Raw genomic sequence first — 20,894 nt, forward strand, 5'->3', positions numbered from 1 at the left:
GTGCGGGAGAGAAAAGGTCCCGGGGCACCGGGGATGCCGGGGGCCGCTGTCAATGCCCGGTTCACCGGCGGCACACGGGCGGCGAAAGCAGCTCCCTGTCACTAGCGGGGTGCCTCACCTGCCCCGGGGCAAGAACAGCCTGCACAGGCAGCGTACAGGGGGTTTAAGGCATTCGGTGGGAACCAGGCACTGATTCCAGATACAACGCTCGCCTGTGATGCGTTTTGTTTGGTGCTGAATGCTCCTGGGAGGACTGGAGAGAAGGAGGGGGCAGCCAGGATCGCGATCAGCCCTCTGCCCTGGCTGGGACCAGGTTTTCCATGATTTACGGCTTGCCACGTCCTTCACTTGCTGTGCCAGCACCGCAGAAGAAGGTGATTGAACTTATGCTGTGCTTTCCTGCCCTGACCTCCTCCAGGTGCCCAAGGTCAGCTCTCAGGCTCATTTCAAGTGTACCTCCTACTGATCTAATAGGTGACACTCATCTTCCTGCTTGGACTCTGATGTTGGGGCAGGCAGGAGAGAAGACTCCATCCTTCAATGATTTTTCCATCATTGTGGGGGAAGAAGCCCCCACACCATGCAGAAGGAACCTGCCCAGCCCAAGCTCACCCCTGCACAGGATGTCCTGAGTGTTCAAGGCAGGAATGTCAGGGTTCAAGGTGGATGAAATGGGAATGCTACCAGGCAGCAAGGAAGCATGGTGACCCAGGGAGCACATCTCTCTGAAAAGGCAGGATGTAACTGTTCGTCCTGACCTGGTTTTGCAGACTGTTCAAGCATGGCACAGGATAGATGCCAGTCTTGTATGCTTATGCAGATGCAGGTGGCATCGTGCAGACACTCCTTCCACCCTGGCAAGAAGCAAACACATACAAATTGCTTTGCCAGATTTCCAGCTAATTCAGGTCACTGAGGAACCCATCTGTGAAGGTTCCCTCTGTGAGCCTTTGAACACAATACTCTATAAGTTTCATACCCCACATTTGTCTCCACTTCCCAGCAGTTTGCTTACAGAGTAGCTAACACAGCAGGGAAAGCAGGTGAACAAAGATGACATGAAAAATGCTCTGCTGTGGGCACAGGTCCTCTGGGTGTGGGGAGTGCTGATGCTTAGGGTGACCCTGTTGGGTAACTTCTGTGAAGGAGAAGTCCTCGTGTCCCCCTCCAAGTGAAGCTGGCTGCATGCAGAGAAAGCTTGGCAAGTGCAGCAGCCAAACTGTAAGGGGGATATTGTGGTGGTGTTCACAGGGGTCCCAGGACGAGGGAAGAGACAAGAATCTGACTCCATGTTTCAGAAAGCTTATTTATTGTATTATACTAAAAGAAAATTATATTAAAACTATACTAAAACTATACTAAAACTATATTAAAACTATACTAAAAGAATAGAAGGAAGGATTTCATCAGAAGGCTAGCAAGGAAAGAAAAGAATGGAATGAGTAACAAAAGCTGAGTGTCTGAGCTAGCTGACTGTGATTGGTCATTAATTAGAAACAACCACATGAGACCAAAGATCCACCTGTTGCATTCCACAGCAGCAGATAATCATTGTTTACATTTTGTTCCTGAGGCCTCTTGGCTTCTCAGGAGAAAAAATCCTGAGGAAAGGATTTTTCATAAAATGTGTCTGTGACAGGATATCAGGTAGTCCCCAGCCCAGATGGCTCAGAGCAGTCCCTAATGCTCATGGAGTTGCTGGTCCTGGTGGAGGAGCAGAGGAAGCCCCAGGCAGACCTAAGTATCCCCTTTGAGAATGTCATTGCACAGTGTCATTGCTCATGTATGGAGCCCATCACTGTTCCCCTGCTCCCAGAAATCACTGCTTGGGCAGTGGCAACTCAGTGACAGCATCAGCATTTGTTCCAGGATCGCTGCAGTGCTGTAGGAAGCAGCATATTTTGGGACATGATGCTGTGAAAACATCTACTCTCTTGAATAAAGGTACCTGGCTACACAAATCATAATGTCAGGACTACATGTTGCAGAGACACGTCTGGACTTTCAAATTAAGGCCTTGCTAGTACCCAGAAATGCAAAGAAAAGATTTTGGAAATCTGGATCCTACTTTCCCTTGGTAAAAAAATAATATTGGAAAACATTCAGTGAGCCAGAATTGCCTAGAGAAAAAAAAACTGGGGAGCTGCAACCAAAACAGCAACAGAGTTAAAAGGAGATTTTCTCAGTAAACATTCCTGAGTTCATATTTTTAAAAGCGAAGGATGTGCAAGTCTGGAAGAAAAAAAGGGAAAAAAAAGCTTGAGTGTAGTTCAGAGATCTGGAAACAACTTGGTTTTGTCTGCTGTACCCAAAGGGGAATGTGGACAAGGTGAAAAGGAGAACTCAAGGCAGTGTTGTGAGAGGGAGGTGACAGCCTTCACCTGCAAGCTCCATCTTGCCTTTGCTGGCAGTTCCAGCTGGGCTTTCTGTTGTCATGCCCGAGTTTGGCCTCCCCTGGTGCATCAATGCCTTTTCTGTGCAGGTAAAAGGGGCACCTGGCACCGAGCTGTGGGCCAGGGGACCCGTCTGTAGTTCTTGTTCCTGTCTTGTGCACTGGCTTCAAATGATCCCACTGTGTGGTCTGCCTCACACAGGTCTTGCTTAAATCTTACTGCTGGTTGAGGGGCTGGACTACAGACTCAAATCCACTCTCAGGAAGCAGGCAGGAGTGTGATTCCCCCTGGGACTGAGCCTGCCTGAAATGCTGCACCAGGTTGCTGAACACACTGGCACAGGCTCTGAGCAGTGCTTCAGTGCACCCCAAAGTGAGCACACATCCTCTCAGCCTCAGCACCGACAGAGGGCTCATCCATCATCTGCACCGAGGTGTGAAATGCTGCCCTGGACACCAGCCTGGGAATACCTCCCTGGCACAATCCCACTGCTGATGGGGACAGCTGTCTCTGGGCACAAAGATCCTTCTGTGCTGCTGGGAGCAAGGAGGTTTAGGTTACTCTGCCAGCACGGCTGAGTGTCCCACAGCCAACGTGAGAACAAAGACCTACATCTTGTGGAGCTTCCTGTTCCAGCAGAAAACTTCACAGACGTGCAGGGGTTCAGGGTTCGGTGCTGCCCCTTAGCCAAAGCCTGTTTTCTTTCCTCACTCTGCAGGGAATCCACTCAGAGCTGTGCATGGCCCTTGCCTGCTGTGCTCTGTGTGTCAGTGCCTGTGTGGGCAGCAGCAGCAGCAGCAGCTGCTCAGGTGGATGCTGTGCCCCCAAAAATCCTTTCTGCCAGGTAACACCAGGCCTAGAGGCTCTGTGCCTCGCTGGGATGAGCCAGGCTGGGTGCTCCTCTGGAGCTGAGACTGGGAAAGGCCTGAAGGTCTTTGTGTCTTCATGATTTTGTTGTCACAAAGGTTTCAGAAACAGCAAAAACCAACCCCTAATGTTGCATAGCTCCCGAATTTATTTGTCCTTGCCCAGCAGTTATTTGACCTGACTATTTCCTGCCTTAGAAAGCCACCCAGGGGAGGTCAGAGGGAGGCTCTAGCCAGGGTTTGGGAGTGGTGTGGCAGTGGAGGCAGCACACACCAGCTTAGCCCATCCCAAGTGGGTCTCTGTGCAGCCCTGGCCTCGACTCCTGATGGGCCTGGGCCCAGCAGAGCGTGGCTTAATGAGTGACATTGCTGCAAAGCATATTAGTCTGCTGAGACTAACACATTAGTCTGTAGTTATTAATTACTAACTACACCTCCTGAGGCAACTGAGTCAGCAGAGAGCATATAATTAAACCCAAGATTGTTTTTGATATATTTTAAGCATCCTTCTAGAATTCTCTGCCCGGAAGAAAGAAAGAGGGCAGTGGTGATGAAAGGTGGTGAATGGTTCATGTGAACGTTGAGTCTATTTTAATGGCACTCAGTCCTGCCTCCTACCATCACATTTCAGTGCAGACCTATTTAATATGTTGTCAACAGTGGCCCTTTCTTTTCTTTTTCTTTTCTTTTGCCATGAAAAATAACGATCCCAAAGCATTGTTCAAATGAACACTTTAAGTAAAGAAGGAAACAAAGCCTTAAACATCAGAGGGATAAGGAATATGTGATCAATGTTTGTGATTGAAGTGCTTCTTCTGTACCTGGGAAAGAATTTGTGCAACAATTTCTCAAGAAGCCTTCTGTGTGCTGTCCAGGCAGGCATGGACTTCTTGGGTGAGGTCAACTGCAGCTGCCTTTTTAGAGTGCTTCTTAATAAATCCCCTCATAATTAGATGCTCTTCTGGATAACTTGCAGCTCTAAAGCTCAGAGGAATTTTAATCAGTTCAGCCTCTTTTGGGTGAGGATTATATTAAATGTATCCATACTGACTGGCCATTTGGTGCTGTATCTGTTTGATCTGCAGGATCTCCAGAGGAAACATGGGAATGGTCAACCCAGCACCCAGCAATTCAAGGCTGGGAGATCACCCATCTAAGGCTGGTCATGCTGACACTGTTCCTGGTATCAGTACAGTATTTATTACATCTCTCAGTATCCTCTGGCAATGGCCTTGGCCCTTGTTCAAGGCTGAGTGACACACAGTTACCGTGCAGTAAACCCACTGTGGCACTCACATTCTCTGAACAGAGAGAGAGATAATTCTCTCTCCCAGGTTTTTTCCTGGAGAAGCACAGAGAGAAGAGGAGAAAACAATTCTTATCTTTACTTGCTGCTCCTGTTGTTTTTGCACATGTGGAATGTGTTAGGAAGATTGTTTACCCGAGGGGATTTGGTAATTGGATTCTGGTGATGGTTGTTTATGTTAATTAGCCAATCACTCAAAGCTGTGTCCTGTCAGGAGTCACAAGTTTTTCTTTAGTATGTATCTTTGTATAGTATAGTATAGTATCTCTTTAATATGGTATAGTGTAATGTAATATAGTATAGTTTTAATAAAGCAATTGTTCAGCATTCTGAATCAATGGAGTCAGATGCCAGTCATTCCCTGTGCTGGGGGCTCCCTGCATTTTACTATAACCCCCATTCCCAATATTCATGTTTGAATGAACTGTGTGATCCAGAAGGCACTACACTGGAAAGATCTGATGTACACTGTGCACAGGCTAGAAAGGCAGCAGCAACTAAAGACAATCTCCAACATTCATGCCTAATGCAGACCTCAGACCTCTGCCAGCAAAACCAAAGTAAATCCATTACAGAGCTTTACAGGCACAAAAAGGCTTTCACTCAAGTGCTCAGCTTGGATGTCCTGCCTGCAGCCAGGCCTCTCTGCAGTACTGCTGCCCTTACATCCCCACCTGCCTCCAGCAAACAGGACACAACTGCACTAACCCTGCCCTTTCCTGCTGGCCCTTTTGCTTGGATGGTGGCTGCTGAAGTAGCAAGGTGCCTCCTCATGCCAGCTGCCATCAGACAACACCTATGCTGCTCAGAACATATCCTTGAATTTCCTTCCATCCCTTCTTTTAACTCTGTAGCCTTGGGTGGTGTTACAAAGGTATAAATCTCTTCTCACTCAGTGAGATCAAAATTAGGCTATTTGAGGCCAAATTATTTTACCAGCCTAACTTGGCAGGGCTTCATTGCCTTCTGCAAATGAAGATGGCCATTTGCATTTATCCCATCAGATGGGTGGCTAATTGCTTGGCATTCCTTGAAGATATGAACAGACGGCAGCACAACCGATAATTCATCTCAGCTGCTCTCAGGAGAGAAGCAGCAGATTTTTGCCTCCACTCCTGTTATGCACTTGGGCAGTGCATTTTTCCTGTCCTGAGCTCCTGACAGTGGCTGAGGTGGAAGACAGCTTTTGTTTCACAAGGAGAGGAGATGACTCCATTGCTGAGTGTCCTGGCCATGGTGCAACATCAGGGTACTCTTAGGATACCATCACCTCAAAACCCCTCATTTCCCTCTTATCTGGTGATCTCATTTTTGACCACTTCAGTTTCAGACCAAACCTACACCTGGCCAGCTCATATCACGTTTGTTCTCATGTGACACTGCTCTCTAGTTCCAATCTACCTGATTCCCTTGTGCTCTTCACACAGGGAGCAAGCAAAATTTATTTAATTTCTTCCCATTAAATAAACTTTCAGTCCTATCCCTGGCATGTGTGCCTTGCTAAGTCCCTTCTTATTTGGCATCCTCTTTCACATTGGATGCAAGTCTGATGAAGGTTTGTGTCATTAAGCATCCCTTGGCATTCGCAGGAGATATTCCCAGCTCATTACACTCAGATCCTGCTGCTCTTGTTCCCAACTTAGGAGCTTCCAATTTCCAGCAGTGGTTTTGCCCACAACCCTGCACCTACTGGGGGCATGCCCCTCTGTCACCAACATCAGTCTCCCCAGTTTCTGGAAACTGCCAGGAACAGCAGCTTCCCAAAATATGGAACACCTGCCTGTCCTTCACAAGTGCCAGTGCATGCCCCCACTCCTGCTCCATGTGAAGAACTCCCAAAAACACTCAGGAAGAGCACATGCAAGGCCAGCTCCTGCATTCCTCTAGCATTACCTCCTGGCTGCTGGTTTGGTCCCAAAGTACTGATACTGCTTTTTCTTTTCCTTGCTGAGCAGTGCATCACAGAAAGCACAGGCAAGCCCAGCACAGCTGCTTTTCACCCTACTGAGGGTTGGGGTTTTAAATTTATTTCATTCCTGTTTACATCTTAAAACTTCTTTTCAACTTTGAGTCAAGACACAAAGGTGCTGAATACACTGCTGTAAGTACACTTATATAAGAATACTTATAACACTGCTTAGAAACCGATAACCTAGATCAAAATATTTACTCCAAGTGTTGTTTAAACTCCTGAAATAGGGGAACACTCAAGTTGAAGCTTTGTGTTCACCAATTTTAAATGCTTATGAAGAAAGAAAATGCTGGAAATGAAATAAAACTGTTTTGCCTAACAAATCTGTTTGAAGTCACAGAAGCCAGCAGTGATTTACATTGTTATTGAGATTATTTCTTGCAGTATGCACTGCCAAATCTACATTCCACAAGGACTGATATTTTGGTTAATGCCAAACTGCTTTTGTTTCCCAAACCCAGACATTTCTTCCAACTGATGATCTTTCTGTGTTCTACACAGGCCTTTAGTGATAAAAAGAGGAAAAACAAAAGTATTCTTATGCCCAGGACACAACAGAAAGCAGCCCCATTGTACTCCAGTTCAAAATCCCTCCACTGCACTTCATAGAGACAAATTTTAATAAATTTACATTTATTGAAAATATCATATTAGCTTTTATTTTGCTCATTTGCCCCAGTGCACAATTAAGCTATTTAACATGTAAATGGTAATAACAGAACTGCAAGCAGCTTCATAAAATGAAAGACCAAATACACTTGTAACATGATCAGACTGTTTTTAATCTGGTGGATAAGGAACAGTGGGGTGGAAGGGAAGAATCTGTTTTAGGGTCCAATACACAACCTATCTTGTTGTTTCAACACATACATCTGTTATTAAAAGCCACTGTCTAGCAGCGTAACATGCACCTAAAAATTGACAACGTGGGACATCACCAATTAAATATACTATTTGTAGATGAGAATGGTTAGGGATGGGAAAAGGATTAAAATAAGAAAAGCACCAGGGCTCCACAGCCCTTCTAGAACCAGGTACTTTGCAGGGAGGGTGTAATGCCATTTGTCAGCTCTACTGCGCCATGCTGCGAGGACGAGCGCTCGGTCCATTTCCCGCATGTCTGCCGCAGAAATGCACTTCTTTGGGAAAGCAACCTCCAGGGCTTGGCATGAGGGGCACACCTCACACCCCCAGCTTGTTGGCCTGCGTGAGGACAACCTTGAGGACTGGCATGAAAGCAGAGGTCTCGCTGAAGTTGCTGGTGCTGACGATGTGTGTGTGGATGTTCAGCCCCTCCTGGTAGTTGCGCGTCTCGATGCTCTTCACAATGTTGTGCAAGCCACTAATGATGGTCGGAGAGAGCTGCAGGGAAGGCAGGAAAGGCAGGTCAGCACAAAGTAAAGGAACGAGGAGAGGAAAGGAAAAGGGGAAAAAAGGAAACAGGAAACAAACTAGGAAAGGAAACAAACTAGGAAAGGAAACAAACTAGGAAAGGAAACAAACTAGGAAAGGAAACAAACTAGGAAAGGAAACAAACTAGGAAAGGAAACAAACTAGGAAAGGAAACAAACTAGGAAAGGAAACAAACTAGGAAAGGAAACAAACTAGGAAAAAAACTGAAACAAACTAGGAAAAGAACTATCTAGAAAAAGGAGTAACAAGAAACAGAACTAACTAGAAAAAGAAATTCTGAGTGTGGTGCTTGGCTCTCAGGAAGGTGCAGCACTTAGCTCCTTTATCTGGATAGCCATCTTCAGAACTGCACCACACTGGGAGCAGTCATTGAAAAGGCTGTTGTTAGACTTCAACCAGAATGGACCTTCTCTGCAGTACTGTTATGCCCTGCAAGCCTTCCTTGCCTGGATGCAATTCCCTGGGGTGGGAGACCTGCTGTGACACACTCCTGGCACCAGAAAAACCTACTGAGCTTTTATGCCTTTGGGTAAAGTTAATTGCTCAGCAAATGTGGCCTGACAACAATAGGATTACATCACGCTAATCTTAAGGTACTAAGACATTTAAGCACAGTCCTTTATTCTGCCAAAGCCTCCTGGAAGGCTTTGAAAAAATTACCAGATCCTCAAAAGTACATCTGCCTTATAGTGAAGTCACTGAGCCTCCAGAATCAAAGTCCCCTGGGTTCTGTTGTGACCCCAGGCTGTGTGTCTCAGTTCCTGCCTGGAGCAGAGAAATGGTGCCTGCTGCAAGGAGCTCTGCTCTCTGGCTCAGCACAGCACCATAAAACTCATTACACAACCCCAAAATAACACTGTAAAGTCTGCACAGGTACATGGGGCCAGGCACAGTAACTGGCTGATTTCTAAGAAATCCATGCAAACTTCCAATAAATGGATGTGGAGCACACTTCCAAAGAAAAAATGAGCACCTGCTATGTACTGCAGAAGTAGTATTGCAACAATGAATTCACTGGCCATATGTGATTGAGGGCTGGGGGAAGTAAAGCAGAACTTACTGTCTGTTCCCTAAGTTTGTCATACAGAAACTCCAGGCGTTTATTTGCATCATCCAGTTTCCTCTTGGTTTGCTGCAAGACAAACACATCAAAGGACAGCAATTTTTAGAATTCTAAACCAATCTGATATCATGGCAAACAGGTCCATGGAGCACATCAAATTCCTTTCTCAACATTTTCCTAACACATCATTTGGATTCTTTGTTCTGTACTCCCATGATTTTGCTAGGAAAGACCACATGACTGTAGTACCTGTAAACTCTTCAGCTGTCTACAGAAGATAGAAAACTGTAGAGGTGCACCCCAAAAGTCACTGGTCACTTGCAAACCCCACTGGCATAACTGATAAGAAAAGTGACAGAATTCTGAGTTGAAGCACAATTTTTTTCTTATGGTTCACTGAAAAAACAAAGTGATAACCGGACAAAATTCTCACTTGAATGAAGTATCCAGCAACATCAGTGAGACTGGCACATGCAGATTCTCCAGTTCTAAGTGTGTACAACTCAGTCATCATTTATGGTAAATCCTAATTATATTTTTCCTCATGTGATTAGTAAAGCCAGCAGTTTGTCTAAGTTTTTAGTGTCAACAGAAAAACTAATAGCCTAACCCAGTCTGTCCTTACAGACACTTTGGGCTTCCATGACTTTTATAAAGTAAACCACCCACTGATGTTCCTGGAATTATTTTGCCACCAAAGGCTTTTAAAATAACTCCAGTACATTTCACCTGGAGCTGCAGCTGCTGGAGAAATTAATTTTTATCCACTTTTTTTTTTTTTTTTTTTTTTTTTTAAACCAACATCTAAAATTGTAAATTTTACTCCAGAGTAATAAAACAGTAATAAAGCATCAAGGTTACAGTTGCAGGAGCACAAAAAAGCTGCTGGTCAACAGCAGCAGAAATGGCATCAGTGCACAAGAGTAATGGAATTTCCTCCTAAATCAGTCTGTGCATCAATCCATCTGTACTCAGGATAACTGCCATTTTCCCTGGCAAGAGGAAATGTTTCTCTGGATTAAATAACTGCCTGGAGCAAATAAAGTCTGTGGGAATGCTCTAGCTCAAGGGGGAAGAGCAGCTGCTGGCTGCTTGCTGTGCTAGAAATTAGGGAAAGCTGTTCAGATGGCATAAAGGAGAACACAGCACATGGAGCTTGGGCCACATGCAGAAACTCCTCAGCAGCAGTTATGTCATCAAGGAACTGATATATCTAAGGAAAAAGTCTCCTGGGAGGAGCAGGTAAGAAACCCCCAGTTCTTCTGGACTGCCTAACTCTCAGATGCATGACCACATACCATTAGTTTCAAAGCCCATGAAAAGGTGCAGATGCTATTTTAATTTTACAGATGGTCAGCTAGGACAGAGAGGAATAAATTGTGTCTAGGAAACAGCAAGACATCTCTCCAGCCAAATTTGGTGGAAGTGCAAACTGCTGTTCTCCTCACTCTTTAGTTCCTGTTCCCATTTTCCCCTTCAGAATGCAATAGCTGAGCAGTGCCTGTATTTGCTCTGACAACAACTGGTGTGTACAGTCAGGGTGGTGTCTCCTGTCTCTGTGGGCTGAAACACTTTCACTGCCTAAAAATATCAGCGAGACTTAACAAGAAGCAAGCAAAATGTGTTGGCAGAGCAGAAAAGCAATCCCCAGGTGCAGATATGAGTGGAATGCTTTTGCCTTCTCTGTCTGTCTGGGGGAAGGGGCACTTGGAGGAAGAAAAGGTCAAAGGGAATGCAGAATACACTATATATACATACAAACACACATATATATGCACTCTACAGCCTTTAAATAAAGGATTTTGAGCAATTGAGCGATACTGAACTGACAAGAGCACGAGTCTGTGCTGCTGACCAAGCAAATTCAGTGCACAAAGCTCTCTGCATGCCACCAGCATCATCTTTTAGCACGTGGCAGGCATGAGCTGACCATTCAGCAGCTGGGCTTTGTGGTGCCATGTTATTTACTGGCCATCAGCAATAAATGAGCAGCTTTGGGAGGGATAGCTCATTTACAGGGCACTGGCTGCCATGGGAAATGTTTTCCTATCCAGCTCCAGTGGCTGTGTTAAAGCTGTTAGCCTTCCCTTTCCCAGGTAGCTGTTGTTTCCCTTTGAAATGAGCTTGTTGAAATGAGAAATCCCAAGTCACAGAAATCCCCTACCGGATCGGAAGCAGACAGCAGGCACCTCTGGATGAGAGCTTCAAAAGTGGTCTTCAGGATAAGGTGCTCCTCAGGGATGGGCTTCTTGGTGATCTTCTCTGTGGGCAGTGCCTGCACATGCTGAGCAACAGAGAACAGGTGAGGCTTTTCCAGGTCACTGTGCCCACATGTTGTTCTCAGCTAAACCAAATGGCATTATTGCCCAGCTTGGCACAACTCCTATTTCTTCCCCAGGGGTGTGTGGAGGTGACTTTAGCAGCACCTGCTGTTGCTCCCTCTGGGAAGCTGTGAAAGTTGCAGAAGGAAGGAGCTTGTTGGCCCACACTGACTATAGGATTAGTGCCATCTAGGTGGAGATTACAGCAGCAAAATGCCAGCACCTAGGTGTAAAGCCAGTGCCTAGAAACTCCACAGCACACTTTGCAGCTACAAGAAAAGCCTGGACAAGAGGATCCTGCCTGGCAGGCTCTACTGCTGGACAACCAAACCCAGGCAGTGCTGGGGCTGCCTTACCTGGATGGCATTGCCAATGGGAGCCCCCGGGGCCCCCTCCGTGCTGGGTTTGGAAGCAGCGGGTGCCATGGTGGAAGGCCCCAGGGGCTGGGCAGCAGGCTGGAAGCCCCCCTGCAGCACCATGTGCCCTGCAGGGAGGTGAGCAGGCTGGAAGCTGGGCGGTGCTGGAGCCTGGGGCTGCTGCATCTGGGACTGTGGGTCTGCCAGCGGGTTCATGATGGGGGCGGTGATGGGCACCGGGGGCAGGAAGTTCTCAGGGACCTGGGAAAACAGGGCATTCGTGTTGGGGGGCTGCTGCAGGCACTGCACAACACCCAGCTCCCACAGACTCCCCAAAGCACAGCAACTGGGAGTGCTGGGTACAGAAATAACACAGAATGTCACTGTGGCTGACCAAAGCCATCCCTCTGCTGCACACTGAGTGCCTCGGTGCAGCCCAGCCTGCCCCGGCCACAAGAGCTGAGTGCTGCCACCTCCAATCAGAGCCACCCTCCCTCCAAACCACAGCACTATTAGAAGAGAAAGCTAACCCACACCTTCATCTATTCTTACTATTGGGTCATTATATTTAGACTTTTGTGTCTCACTTTCAAGGGTGTATTTTTGTCCATGCAGCACAGAACGTAGGTCACAGCCAGCAACATGCCCCAGTAAAGCTTCTGAAAGCCTTTCAAGCTCCTGGCACACAGGTCTGCACTAAGGCAGATTACCAGGGCATTTCAGATTCATCCTTGAGCATCTGCCAGTCTTTATACAGAGGGTTTTCACAAACATTTGGTACAGGGAAGAAACAACAAAATGAGCTACTGGCCTCTGCTACACACCATGCAGGAATCAAAACAACAGAAAGGGCTTCCATGGGAATGTGCACATTTCTTTGGGTGTGCATAGGAAAAAAAGGAAAGATTACAGAACCCTAAATGAATGATGGAATGATGCTAAATTCAGCTAGTGATTTGGTACAGAAAAAAAAAATTCCAATCCAGCAACAAAGTCAATTATAAAAGATATGAATCACAGCACTAAACTTTTGAGTGGTGAATAAGTTCTTAGTTAGGAGGAAAACAGCTGAAAATTATGGCTTGAAATGCCAGATATTTCTTCTATTTTATAACAGTCCATGTGGTGAGTCATTTTATAATATCCTAAACCACCCCTTAGACAGTGGACAGAAGGGAAACAAACATAGAAACATGACTGACAGATTTGTTAAAAACCCAAGAGGGAATGCAACAAACACATGCCTCATTTAGAGGGAGCCAACTTGCAAGCCTTGGCTATGGCAGAAATTCTGGCTGTGACACACATATAACAGAAGAAGTAGCAAAAATCTTGTGTGCACAAGGCTGCTTATTGAGCACTCTGCTCCAGCAGTTACTCTGACACTAAGAGTTCTCTATCCAGCCTCCAAAAGCTTCACTTTGAACTGCAGAGACCAAAACCCAAAGGGTAAGGAAGGCTCCTGCCTTTGCCTTCACCCAGACCTTATCTTGGCTGCTCCAATGTTTTGTTCTCCCCACACTTTACATGCTCCAGACTAACTCCTGCCTCCCAGGGTCACAGAGCAGTGGATAACACTGACTGCTGTGGAGATGCTCCAGCCTGGAGGAGCACCAGGGGATGAAAAGGCTCGCTCTGCTCCGTGCCAAGCGTTCCCAGTTATCCTGCCCTGCTGCAATTTAAATCCATTTTGCAAAACTACATTATCTCCATCATGGAAATTGTCTTACTCTCAACAGATCTCTCAGGGTCAGACCCTTAATCAGGATAAATTGCTTTCAGCTCCAGCAATGTCAATAACCTATAACAATTTGCACAGCCTCCTCATTTTGCCTAAGTATCATCTCCTGCAAAACTCTGCTGCTTTACTGCAGATGAAAACAGTTGGAAGTATTTGGTCCAAACCACAAACAATGTTGTCATTAACAACTACAACTTCAGCAAAAACCCACCATCTCTTTAGAGGCTTAGACATTTGGAGAGGGATAATGCACATTATAAGAGACATAAAGGCCATTTCTGCTCATGAGATGCAGCTTTTGTTTGCTGCTAAGCCTTCTCTTCCCTTCTCCTGCCAACAGGTTTCCCAGCAGCAGCTTAAACTATTGTTTTTCACGGGATCAGCACTCAGTTGTGTTGAGGTAGGAGTTGCTAGAGTACCTTCTTCTTCTTGGCAGCTCTGTTGAGGGTGGGAGGGTCATTCCAGCCGTTCTGGGGCCCTGGGACAGAAAGAGAACAGAGACTGTAAGTACCTGGGAAGAGAGCAGTGATGCCTTCTTAAGCTCTGCTGGGCCAGATCCATGCCATGGCCCTGTCCTGCCTGTTCCTCTGCCCTTCCCTGAGGGCCAGAGCCTCCCAACATCCCTGCCATCAGACCCTTTGGGCTCCGTGCCCACTGGACAAGGTTTGGGATCTTCACCAACTGTTCCCAAGCTAATAACCGAATAGTTAACTTTTACTTCTCTTGCAGTATAAAAGAGCTTTGAGCAGACATGCCTTTGAAGAGGGCCTGCCATGCCCCAAAAAGCTCTGCTACAGACTGTGTATGTGAAGAGCTTATCCAGGACATTTGTACATGAAGTTACCCAGCCACACCACACAAAACACCACACAAAAGAAGAGGCACCAGAGGCCTCGAGCAGGTTCACCCAGTCACCTTGGAAACACAAAGAGCCACAAACCCAGCATTCCCCTGCCAGCTACAGCATGGTTTTGGGTGCTTTGCATCCCCAAATCAGAGCAGAGCTGCTTGAGCAAGGTGGGAAAACCTGGCTTTCTGTACCAGGGGTGATTGGTTTGCAACTGGAAGCACAGAGGATGTGTGAGCAGATTCACTCCAGGCTGGGCTGCTGCTCTGCACCAGCCCTTGTGCTCTCCCCAGAAAGCAAGCCCCCTGCAGCTGGGAGATTTGCAGCCCAAAGCTCCCATCAGTGCATGGAGAGAGCTGCCCAGCTCCTCATGGAGCACAGGGAATTGGGCCCATGGCATTACACCCAGGCATTATTAACTGCAGTGCCCCAGTAATCAGGATTTATTGCACAAAGCCACAAAAAGCCAACAAAACCAAAGCCCCGCTCAATGGACTTTTTCACCACAGTGTTTTTCACTCAGCAGATGATGAATTTACCAGAGACAGCACAGGTCAACATTCCTGCAGAATTTGCTCAATTTATCTGAAATGTCATTTGCTCCCTGGCTTTTGTCAAGCAATTCCACATCCAGAGCGTGTTAAAGGGGTAAATGAACAACTATTCAAAACCCCTTTCACAGCTGCTTTCTCTGTAACCAAAGGCAGTGCCATCTCCTGGCAGCCTCCTCTATTCCTCCCTAAAAATCCCAGAGTATTTCAGATACAGGGAGTCTAACTGATAGGAATAGCACATTAGGAAAATCTCCCAGACTGTCACTGCTGTTAATTTCCTGAAATAATTTGCATTAAGAAAGGAAAATATTTTAAAATAATTTGTTTCTGTGGTTAAAAACTCCGGATACATTGTTATTGGTTTTAATTAAGGAATTAAAAATCAATTTGATTAAAGTCTAATTGGCAAACAGCATCACACTTAATGTTCTGTAAAGAACATTTGCATAATTGATGTCCATTCAATTAATTTCATGTAGTGGCTGCAATTATTTTCAGGTTAGGTGGTACCTAGTTCACCTGTGAAGGGAGAGGCCTGGTCTTGAGCTGGTAGACTTTCTGCAGACAAAATGCAAAGATAACTAAAAAAATACTTTTTTTCAAAAATAATAAAGCAGTTGGCCTTTAATGTTTGACCAGCAATTTAGTTTCACAACATGCATCAGCAGAAAACAACACCTAACCAAATTACAATGCCAGCTTGGAGACAAGTCATTTGTTCAAACCCCCCATGAAATTACTTTGTGTACCTTCCCCCAAATCAAGCTTGTTGCTCCTTCCATGCAGTAAATCAGTGTTTCTAGTTTGTAACAAAGGTTGCAGCATTCTGGCCCTTTTTCTTCCCTCTTCTGATGTTCTCATTTTCTATTCCAGTACAGCTGACAGCCCATTACTCTTAGCTACAATCTTCTGAACAGCATTTTACCATTCCAGAAAGCTTTCCAAGAGATGTTTGAAGTACCTGACTTTAGGGTGGTTCTCCCAAGTATTTTCTCAAACCCAGGCACGCTCTCAGCTGCATGCAGCCCAGCAACAGGAGGATGCTCACACTTTACACTCACACAAACACACACTGCCTGCTCAGACTGAGCAACAAACCCAAATGGCAAATAAAGCCAATAAACCCCTCACCATTCCAAAGAGGAATGAGATAACTCCTGTCCCTGGGGCTGGCCTGCTCATACTTCTGGTAAAAACCCTTCCCCCTTAGCTCAGGATTGGTCTACTGCATTTTCAAACAAGATTCAAGATGCTGAAAATTAGGACTCCCTTGAAAGTATGTTCTAAGATCTAACACAAAACTAAGTGAAAGGGGTTGAATATAAAATTAAATGTGGGCTTTTCTCGCTTACAGAAGCTTCAAGTACAGCTTAGCATACTGATGTTTTGTGCCTTTGAATAAAAACAGAATATATTTACAGAACTCTTCCTTTTTACATGTATCTTTAAGTCCAAGCCAGTTCAAAGGTCAGGTGCTTTTCAAGAGTTCAGCTTTGAGGTATTTTTTTCCTTCCTCCCTTTCTCCTGCCTTCAAATGAGTCACAACTGCACAGTGAAGCATGATGTTCCCAGATAAGATCATCACCACACACAAAAGCAGGACCAGCATCATTGCACCAGAACACTCAGAGCTACAGGTGAGATCTGCTCCTGGCTGCAGATCTCAGTGCTCCTTCAGGATCTCATGCCAAGGCATCCCCCACCAGGCAGTGCAGCTGCTCACAAAGTGTGTTGGTGGTTAAGCATATTAAGCATGTACACTGTCATTGCTGCACCTGGAAAACAAGGGTTTTTCCATTCTTGTTGGTGTGCTTTCTGAAAGGTGCAATCTGAACTCTGGACGAGAACAGAGTGTGCTCCTCAGACATCATCTTTTTCCATAGTTCTCCAGCTGCAGTCATCACTTGTGTGTATGCATGAGCCATCCTGGGCTCAGCACCTCACCATGCCCTGCTGTCCACCCCTGCATTTCAGCCCAGGGCTGCAGAAATCAGAGAGGATGCCCAAAGTTCTGACACTTTGTACTGGCTACCCTGCTCACCACACCTGCTGAGAACAACAGAAGCAGCATTGATAGTTCTCAAACTTTGATACAAAGCCTATTATGAACAACTTTTAACTCTGAAAAGAGCTTCACCCACTCTGAGCATGCCACATGGACTATGTCACATCTCTGCAATGCAAGCTGAGCAGTAAAATGGATAAGAAGGAACAATTTTCTTGTTCCTTGCATTTATTTGGAGGTGCAGCAGCTATGCTGTCTGTGTTATAATGTGCTGCTTGACATCCCAAGCCTAGAACCCTATCCAACACCCCTCCCTCCTTCCAATTTAATAACTCCCCTGGTTTAGAGAGTCAAGTTTGACATGCCCTGCAATGTGGGGTCAGGAGAGATCACACTACAGCACCTCCAAAAGCAGAAAGGACACCAAATCTGGCTGTAGGGTGGATGGAAAAGGTATTTTCTCCCTTTGCAACTCTGGCAGTCCTACACCAGTCCTATCTTTTGGCATAGCAAAAGACCACTTTTCCCCCAACCATAAGGGGGTATTGTGAGCTGCCAGCCTCAAGGACACCACCGGGGCACCTACTCATAGGATTCATGCTGCCAAAGGCAAAATGCTTTTTTTGCACTGAATCACCCCTAAGAGACTTTTAAAATAAGAGAGGGAATGACAGTGGGCACATTAGTGTCTGTCAACAAAATATCCCCCAAGTCTTGCCCAGGATTCCCTGTACCCTCTGCTTCCCAGATCTGCTCCTTGACTCTTCAGCTGGACCAGCTGGATGTGAAGGGTGCTCATGAGCAGGTTTAGAAAAGGACTGCTGATTCTTCCTGCACTGTCTGGCATGCAAAGCTGCTGTCTCTCAGGCTGCCAGGGGAAGGTTTGTCATGGCAGGCGAGGTCACTATCCCACAGCAGCGACACCCAGGCAGTCACAAGCAGACAGGGAGCCCCAGCTCAGCCAGTGCTCTCTCACCAAGCATGCTCCAACATGCTCCAAGTGTCAGCCACACACACATGCTTTTAACTGACATTCAGGGAAGAGACAGGCAAAAGCATTTCTAAATCACTGCTGATTCTCTTTTAAGGCATTCATAACCTCAGTAAATCCCATTGCAGTAACAGGTTAGGGATACAACAATGAAGGAGAGCTGATGCTATGGGAAATGCTGTTTGAATTAAATATGCTGCCAATCCAGGCTTTAAAGGCTGCTGAAAAACCAGGGACATGGGCAAATCACATCTGCAAATCATTCAGCAAGGAGAACTGGGATCATCCTGTCAGCAGCAATTAGGAAAACTTGCTCATTTTTGTACTTTGCTCTCCAGTCACAGTGCAGGCTCTGACACCAACATTAAAACTGAGCCATGATCCATCCATGGCATACAACATAAGAAGCCTGTGGTAGCATCCTGTCTTGGGCAAGACAGAAGCTCTGTGACATGGCAAGGTCTGGCTCCCCAGAGAAAGGTGACTGCTCATGCTGCTTAGTGCACCAACACAGCCCTACCACAGATGCACAGGGGTGATGACGTGGTTTAGAAATGCTTTCAACTGATCTCTAAGCAAAAGCAAACTTTTTACAGAGCATTGACAAGGCAAGAAGTGCATATTGAACTGAGTGGATGAGGAGCAAACCCCTCCCTCCTCCCTGCCTGCCCCCCTGTCCAAGCGCAGACCTGTTCTCTGGGATGCAGGAAGGTCACTGGTTGCAGGCAGAGTACCTGTTGGTCCAGTAGGTAATGCATAAGCCACAGAAGTTGCTGGAAGTCCTGGCCTGCCATGCTGAAAGGATGTGCCAGAAGGAGGAACAGGGAAGGAAGAGATAGGGTTCAGGCTGGTTGGGGAGGGCTGAGGCTGCCCGGGGTACAGCGGGGAGGGCATGGAGTGGGCAGGGGCAGAGGGCAGGTAGGAGGGGGTGGTGTTAGGGGCAGGGCTGGGGTAAGAGGCTGAAGCAGGGGCAGCAACAGGCTGCTGAGGCTGATAGAGAGCTGGTCCCCCAGTTCCAGAGTACTGCTGTGTGGCCTGATATGCTACAAACAGGGAGAGAAAACAGTCAGTGAGTTCACAACAGAGCAGTGGGTTTCACCAGCCTGTGCTTCCTTCTTCACTTGACTCTCCTCTCTTCATGCCCCTACCCCCAAAACCACTTACCTGACCAGCCAAACCCAGGCTCCCAAACTCTGGCTGCTCAAATCCCCATCCTGGCACTGGGAGGCACAGAGAGGATGGCCTTGGCTCAAAGGACTGCTGCTCTCCCACACACACCCTCCAGCCCAGAGGCACCATGATGCCTGGGGTGGGGCTGGACACATGGACACCGCTGTCTTTTGGACCACTGCAATCCTCATAGGGGCTCTCAGAGAAAGGAAAGCCCTGTCCCAGGTTTTCACAGAGGGAAAACTTAGCCCAAGGAAATGAATACAGACTCTGGAAGGGAATGTAAGCTCACAGCCTTTCACTGTGAGTGCTGCAGCCTGATTTCACTGCCTCTGCCCATCTATGGCCATTTCTCCTCCCTCCTGCCAGTACTTTCAGTCCCTGCTTTGGGTGAGTCAGGGCTCTGCCCCCTTCTTCACTTACCTCTACTACTGCCCTCATTTCCTCATCCCCTGTCCCATGGCCATGGAGCCCCAATGAGGAATGTGCGCCCAGCTGCACACAGATGAGCTCTGGCTCTCTTTGCCAGGCCTGTGCTGCTTTCCCAGGACTCAGACTTTGGAGTCTCTGACCCCAGCAGAAGCTTGGGCCAGGCCAGCTGGGCAGTGAGTCCGAGAGCTGTGGGTAGGCACCTCAGCAAGGAGGAAAGTTTGACAGAGGGTGTCTGATGCCTGCACGCCACCAAGAAATGACAACCCTCAGAAGTCACCTCACCTTTCGCCCCACCCTGCAAGAACTGTGGGACTGCTTGGTCTGACCACTGCCACCCACAAGGAGGGGACTCAGGGTTATCCCTGAGTTAGGGCTGGCCCACCTGGGTGGGAGGGACAGGGACAGGGGGAGGGGAGGCTGCTGTTACTCACTCTGTGGGTACGCTGGCCGCGTTCCTGCTTGCGAGTACATGCTGTAGTTGGAAGATGTGGCTTGCTGGGGTGGCATGCTGGGGCCAGCAGCACCTGGCATAATAAACCCTGGAGGAGGTGGGTTGTCCCCCTGTCAAAAAAAAAATTACAGGAAAAATGGGAGAGACAGGATTTCATTAGTAATGGTAATGCAGTGCTGAAGCAGAACTGCAGCAAAAGGATGAGTTCACATTTCAAGGCCTGAAACCATATTCCCTGGAAGAAGGGAATCAACAGCACAGGGGCAAATGCCTCCAACCACCCCAGTGCCTCAGGGTGCCCAGCACAGCACTGAAAGCACAGCTGGATGTGCAGTGACTTCAGCAGCAAGCAGAGCAGCACACCCCTGCCTGCACAAGGAAGAGCTCCCTGCCATCCTTCAACCAAACTTAAATGGTAACTCTGCAGCTTCTGATCTCCATGGAAAAGGGGGAAAGGAAAAATCATACTTCAGATATTCCACTGTGGGGCAAGGGCTGGGGAGACTCAGGTCACACTGAGCTCCCACTCAAGACTTTGCAGTGCCAATCCTCTGGGCATTGGTGAAAGAAAAGTAAGGGGATGCAGAGGAGTAAAACCAGAGCACACAAGGGAGCTGCTCCGTCCATCTATCTGCACAGATTACACCAGGGGACACACTGGGGTGGAGCAGAGGCTCAGGGAGGAATAATGAAGGTTATACCTGTGTGTCAGAGGGACAGCCTGCAGGAAGATGGCTGGGAAGGGCAGTAGGAGTTTTGTTACTCCAGGTAGTGACAGTAGGGGCAATTCTAACCTGAATCGAACAAAGAAATACCAATCATGGAAAACAAAACAATAAAAAAAGTCTAAAGGGTTTCACAAATCAAGATGCAAAGAAGTGAGTGCAAGAAGGTTTGCATGCTGGCACTTGTAACAGCCATAAAATCTCAGAGGAAGAAGGGAATTACATTCAAGGCAGACAAAAATCACTGGAGCCAAAGTGAATTGCAGAGTGAGGATGAAGCACAGTGTT

General features: G+C 47.0%; 1 protein-coding gene across 6 annotated transcripts in view; it reads right to left on the minus strand.

Moving 5' to 3' along the window:
• Positions 1 to 7,153: 7,153 nt before the first annotated feature.
• SEC31A (SEC31 homolog A, COPII coat complex component) overlaps positions 7,154 to 20,894 on the minus strand; it is a 40,623-nt gene continuing 26,882 nt past the window's right edge. Inside the window, exons 21-28 of one of the 6 annotated variants that reach the window (XM_058023938.1) lie at positions 19,862 to 19,991; positions 18,563 to 18,871; positions 15,352 to 15,390; positions 13,851 to 13,909; positions 11,691 to 11,951; positions 11,178 to 11,297; positions 9,011 to 9,082; positions 7,154 to 7,899 (exon numbers count right to left, since the gene is read on the minus strand). In XM_058023938.1, coding sequence (XP_057879921.1) covers positions 7,720 to 7,899; positions 9,011 to 9,082; positions 11,178 to 11,297; positions 11,691 to 11,951; positions 13,851 to 13,909; positions 15,352 to 15,390; positions 18,563 to 18,871; positions 19,862 to 19,991 — 1,170 coding nt within the window. In that variant the 3' untranslated portion in view covers positions 7,154 to 7,719. Of the gene's footprint in view, positions 7,900 to 9,010; positions 9,083 to 11,177; positions 11,298 to 11,690; positions 11,952 to 13,850; positions 13,910 to 15,342; positions 15,391 to 18,517; positions 18,872 to 19,861; positions 19,992 to 20,894 lie in introns of all 6 variants that reach the window. The other 5 variants (XM_058023936.1, XM_058023935.1, XM_058023934.1 and 2 more) reach the window with 5 other exon arrangements.

This window comes from Melospiza georgiana, chromosome 5 (assembly GCF_028018845.1).
Source record: "Melospiza georgiana isolate bMelGeo1 chromosome 5, bMelGeo1.pri, whole genome shotgun sequence".
In the NCBI taxonomy this organism is placed as follows: Eukaryota; Metazoa; Chordata; class Aves; order Passeriformes; family Passerellidae; genus Melospiza; species Melospiza georgiana.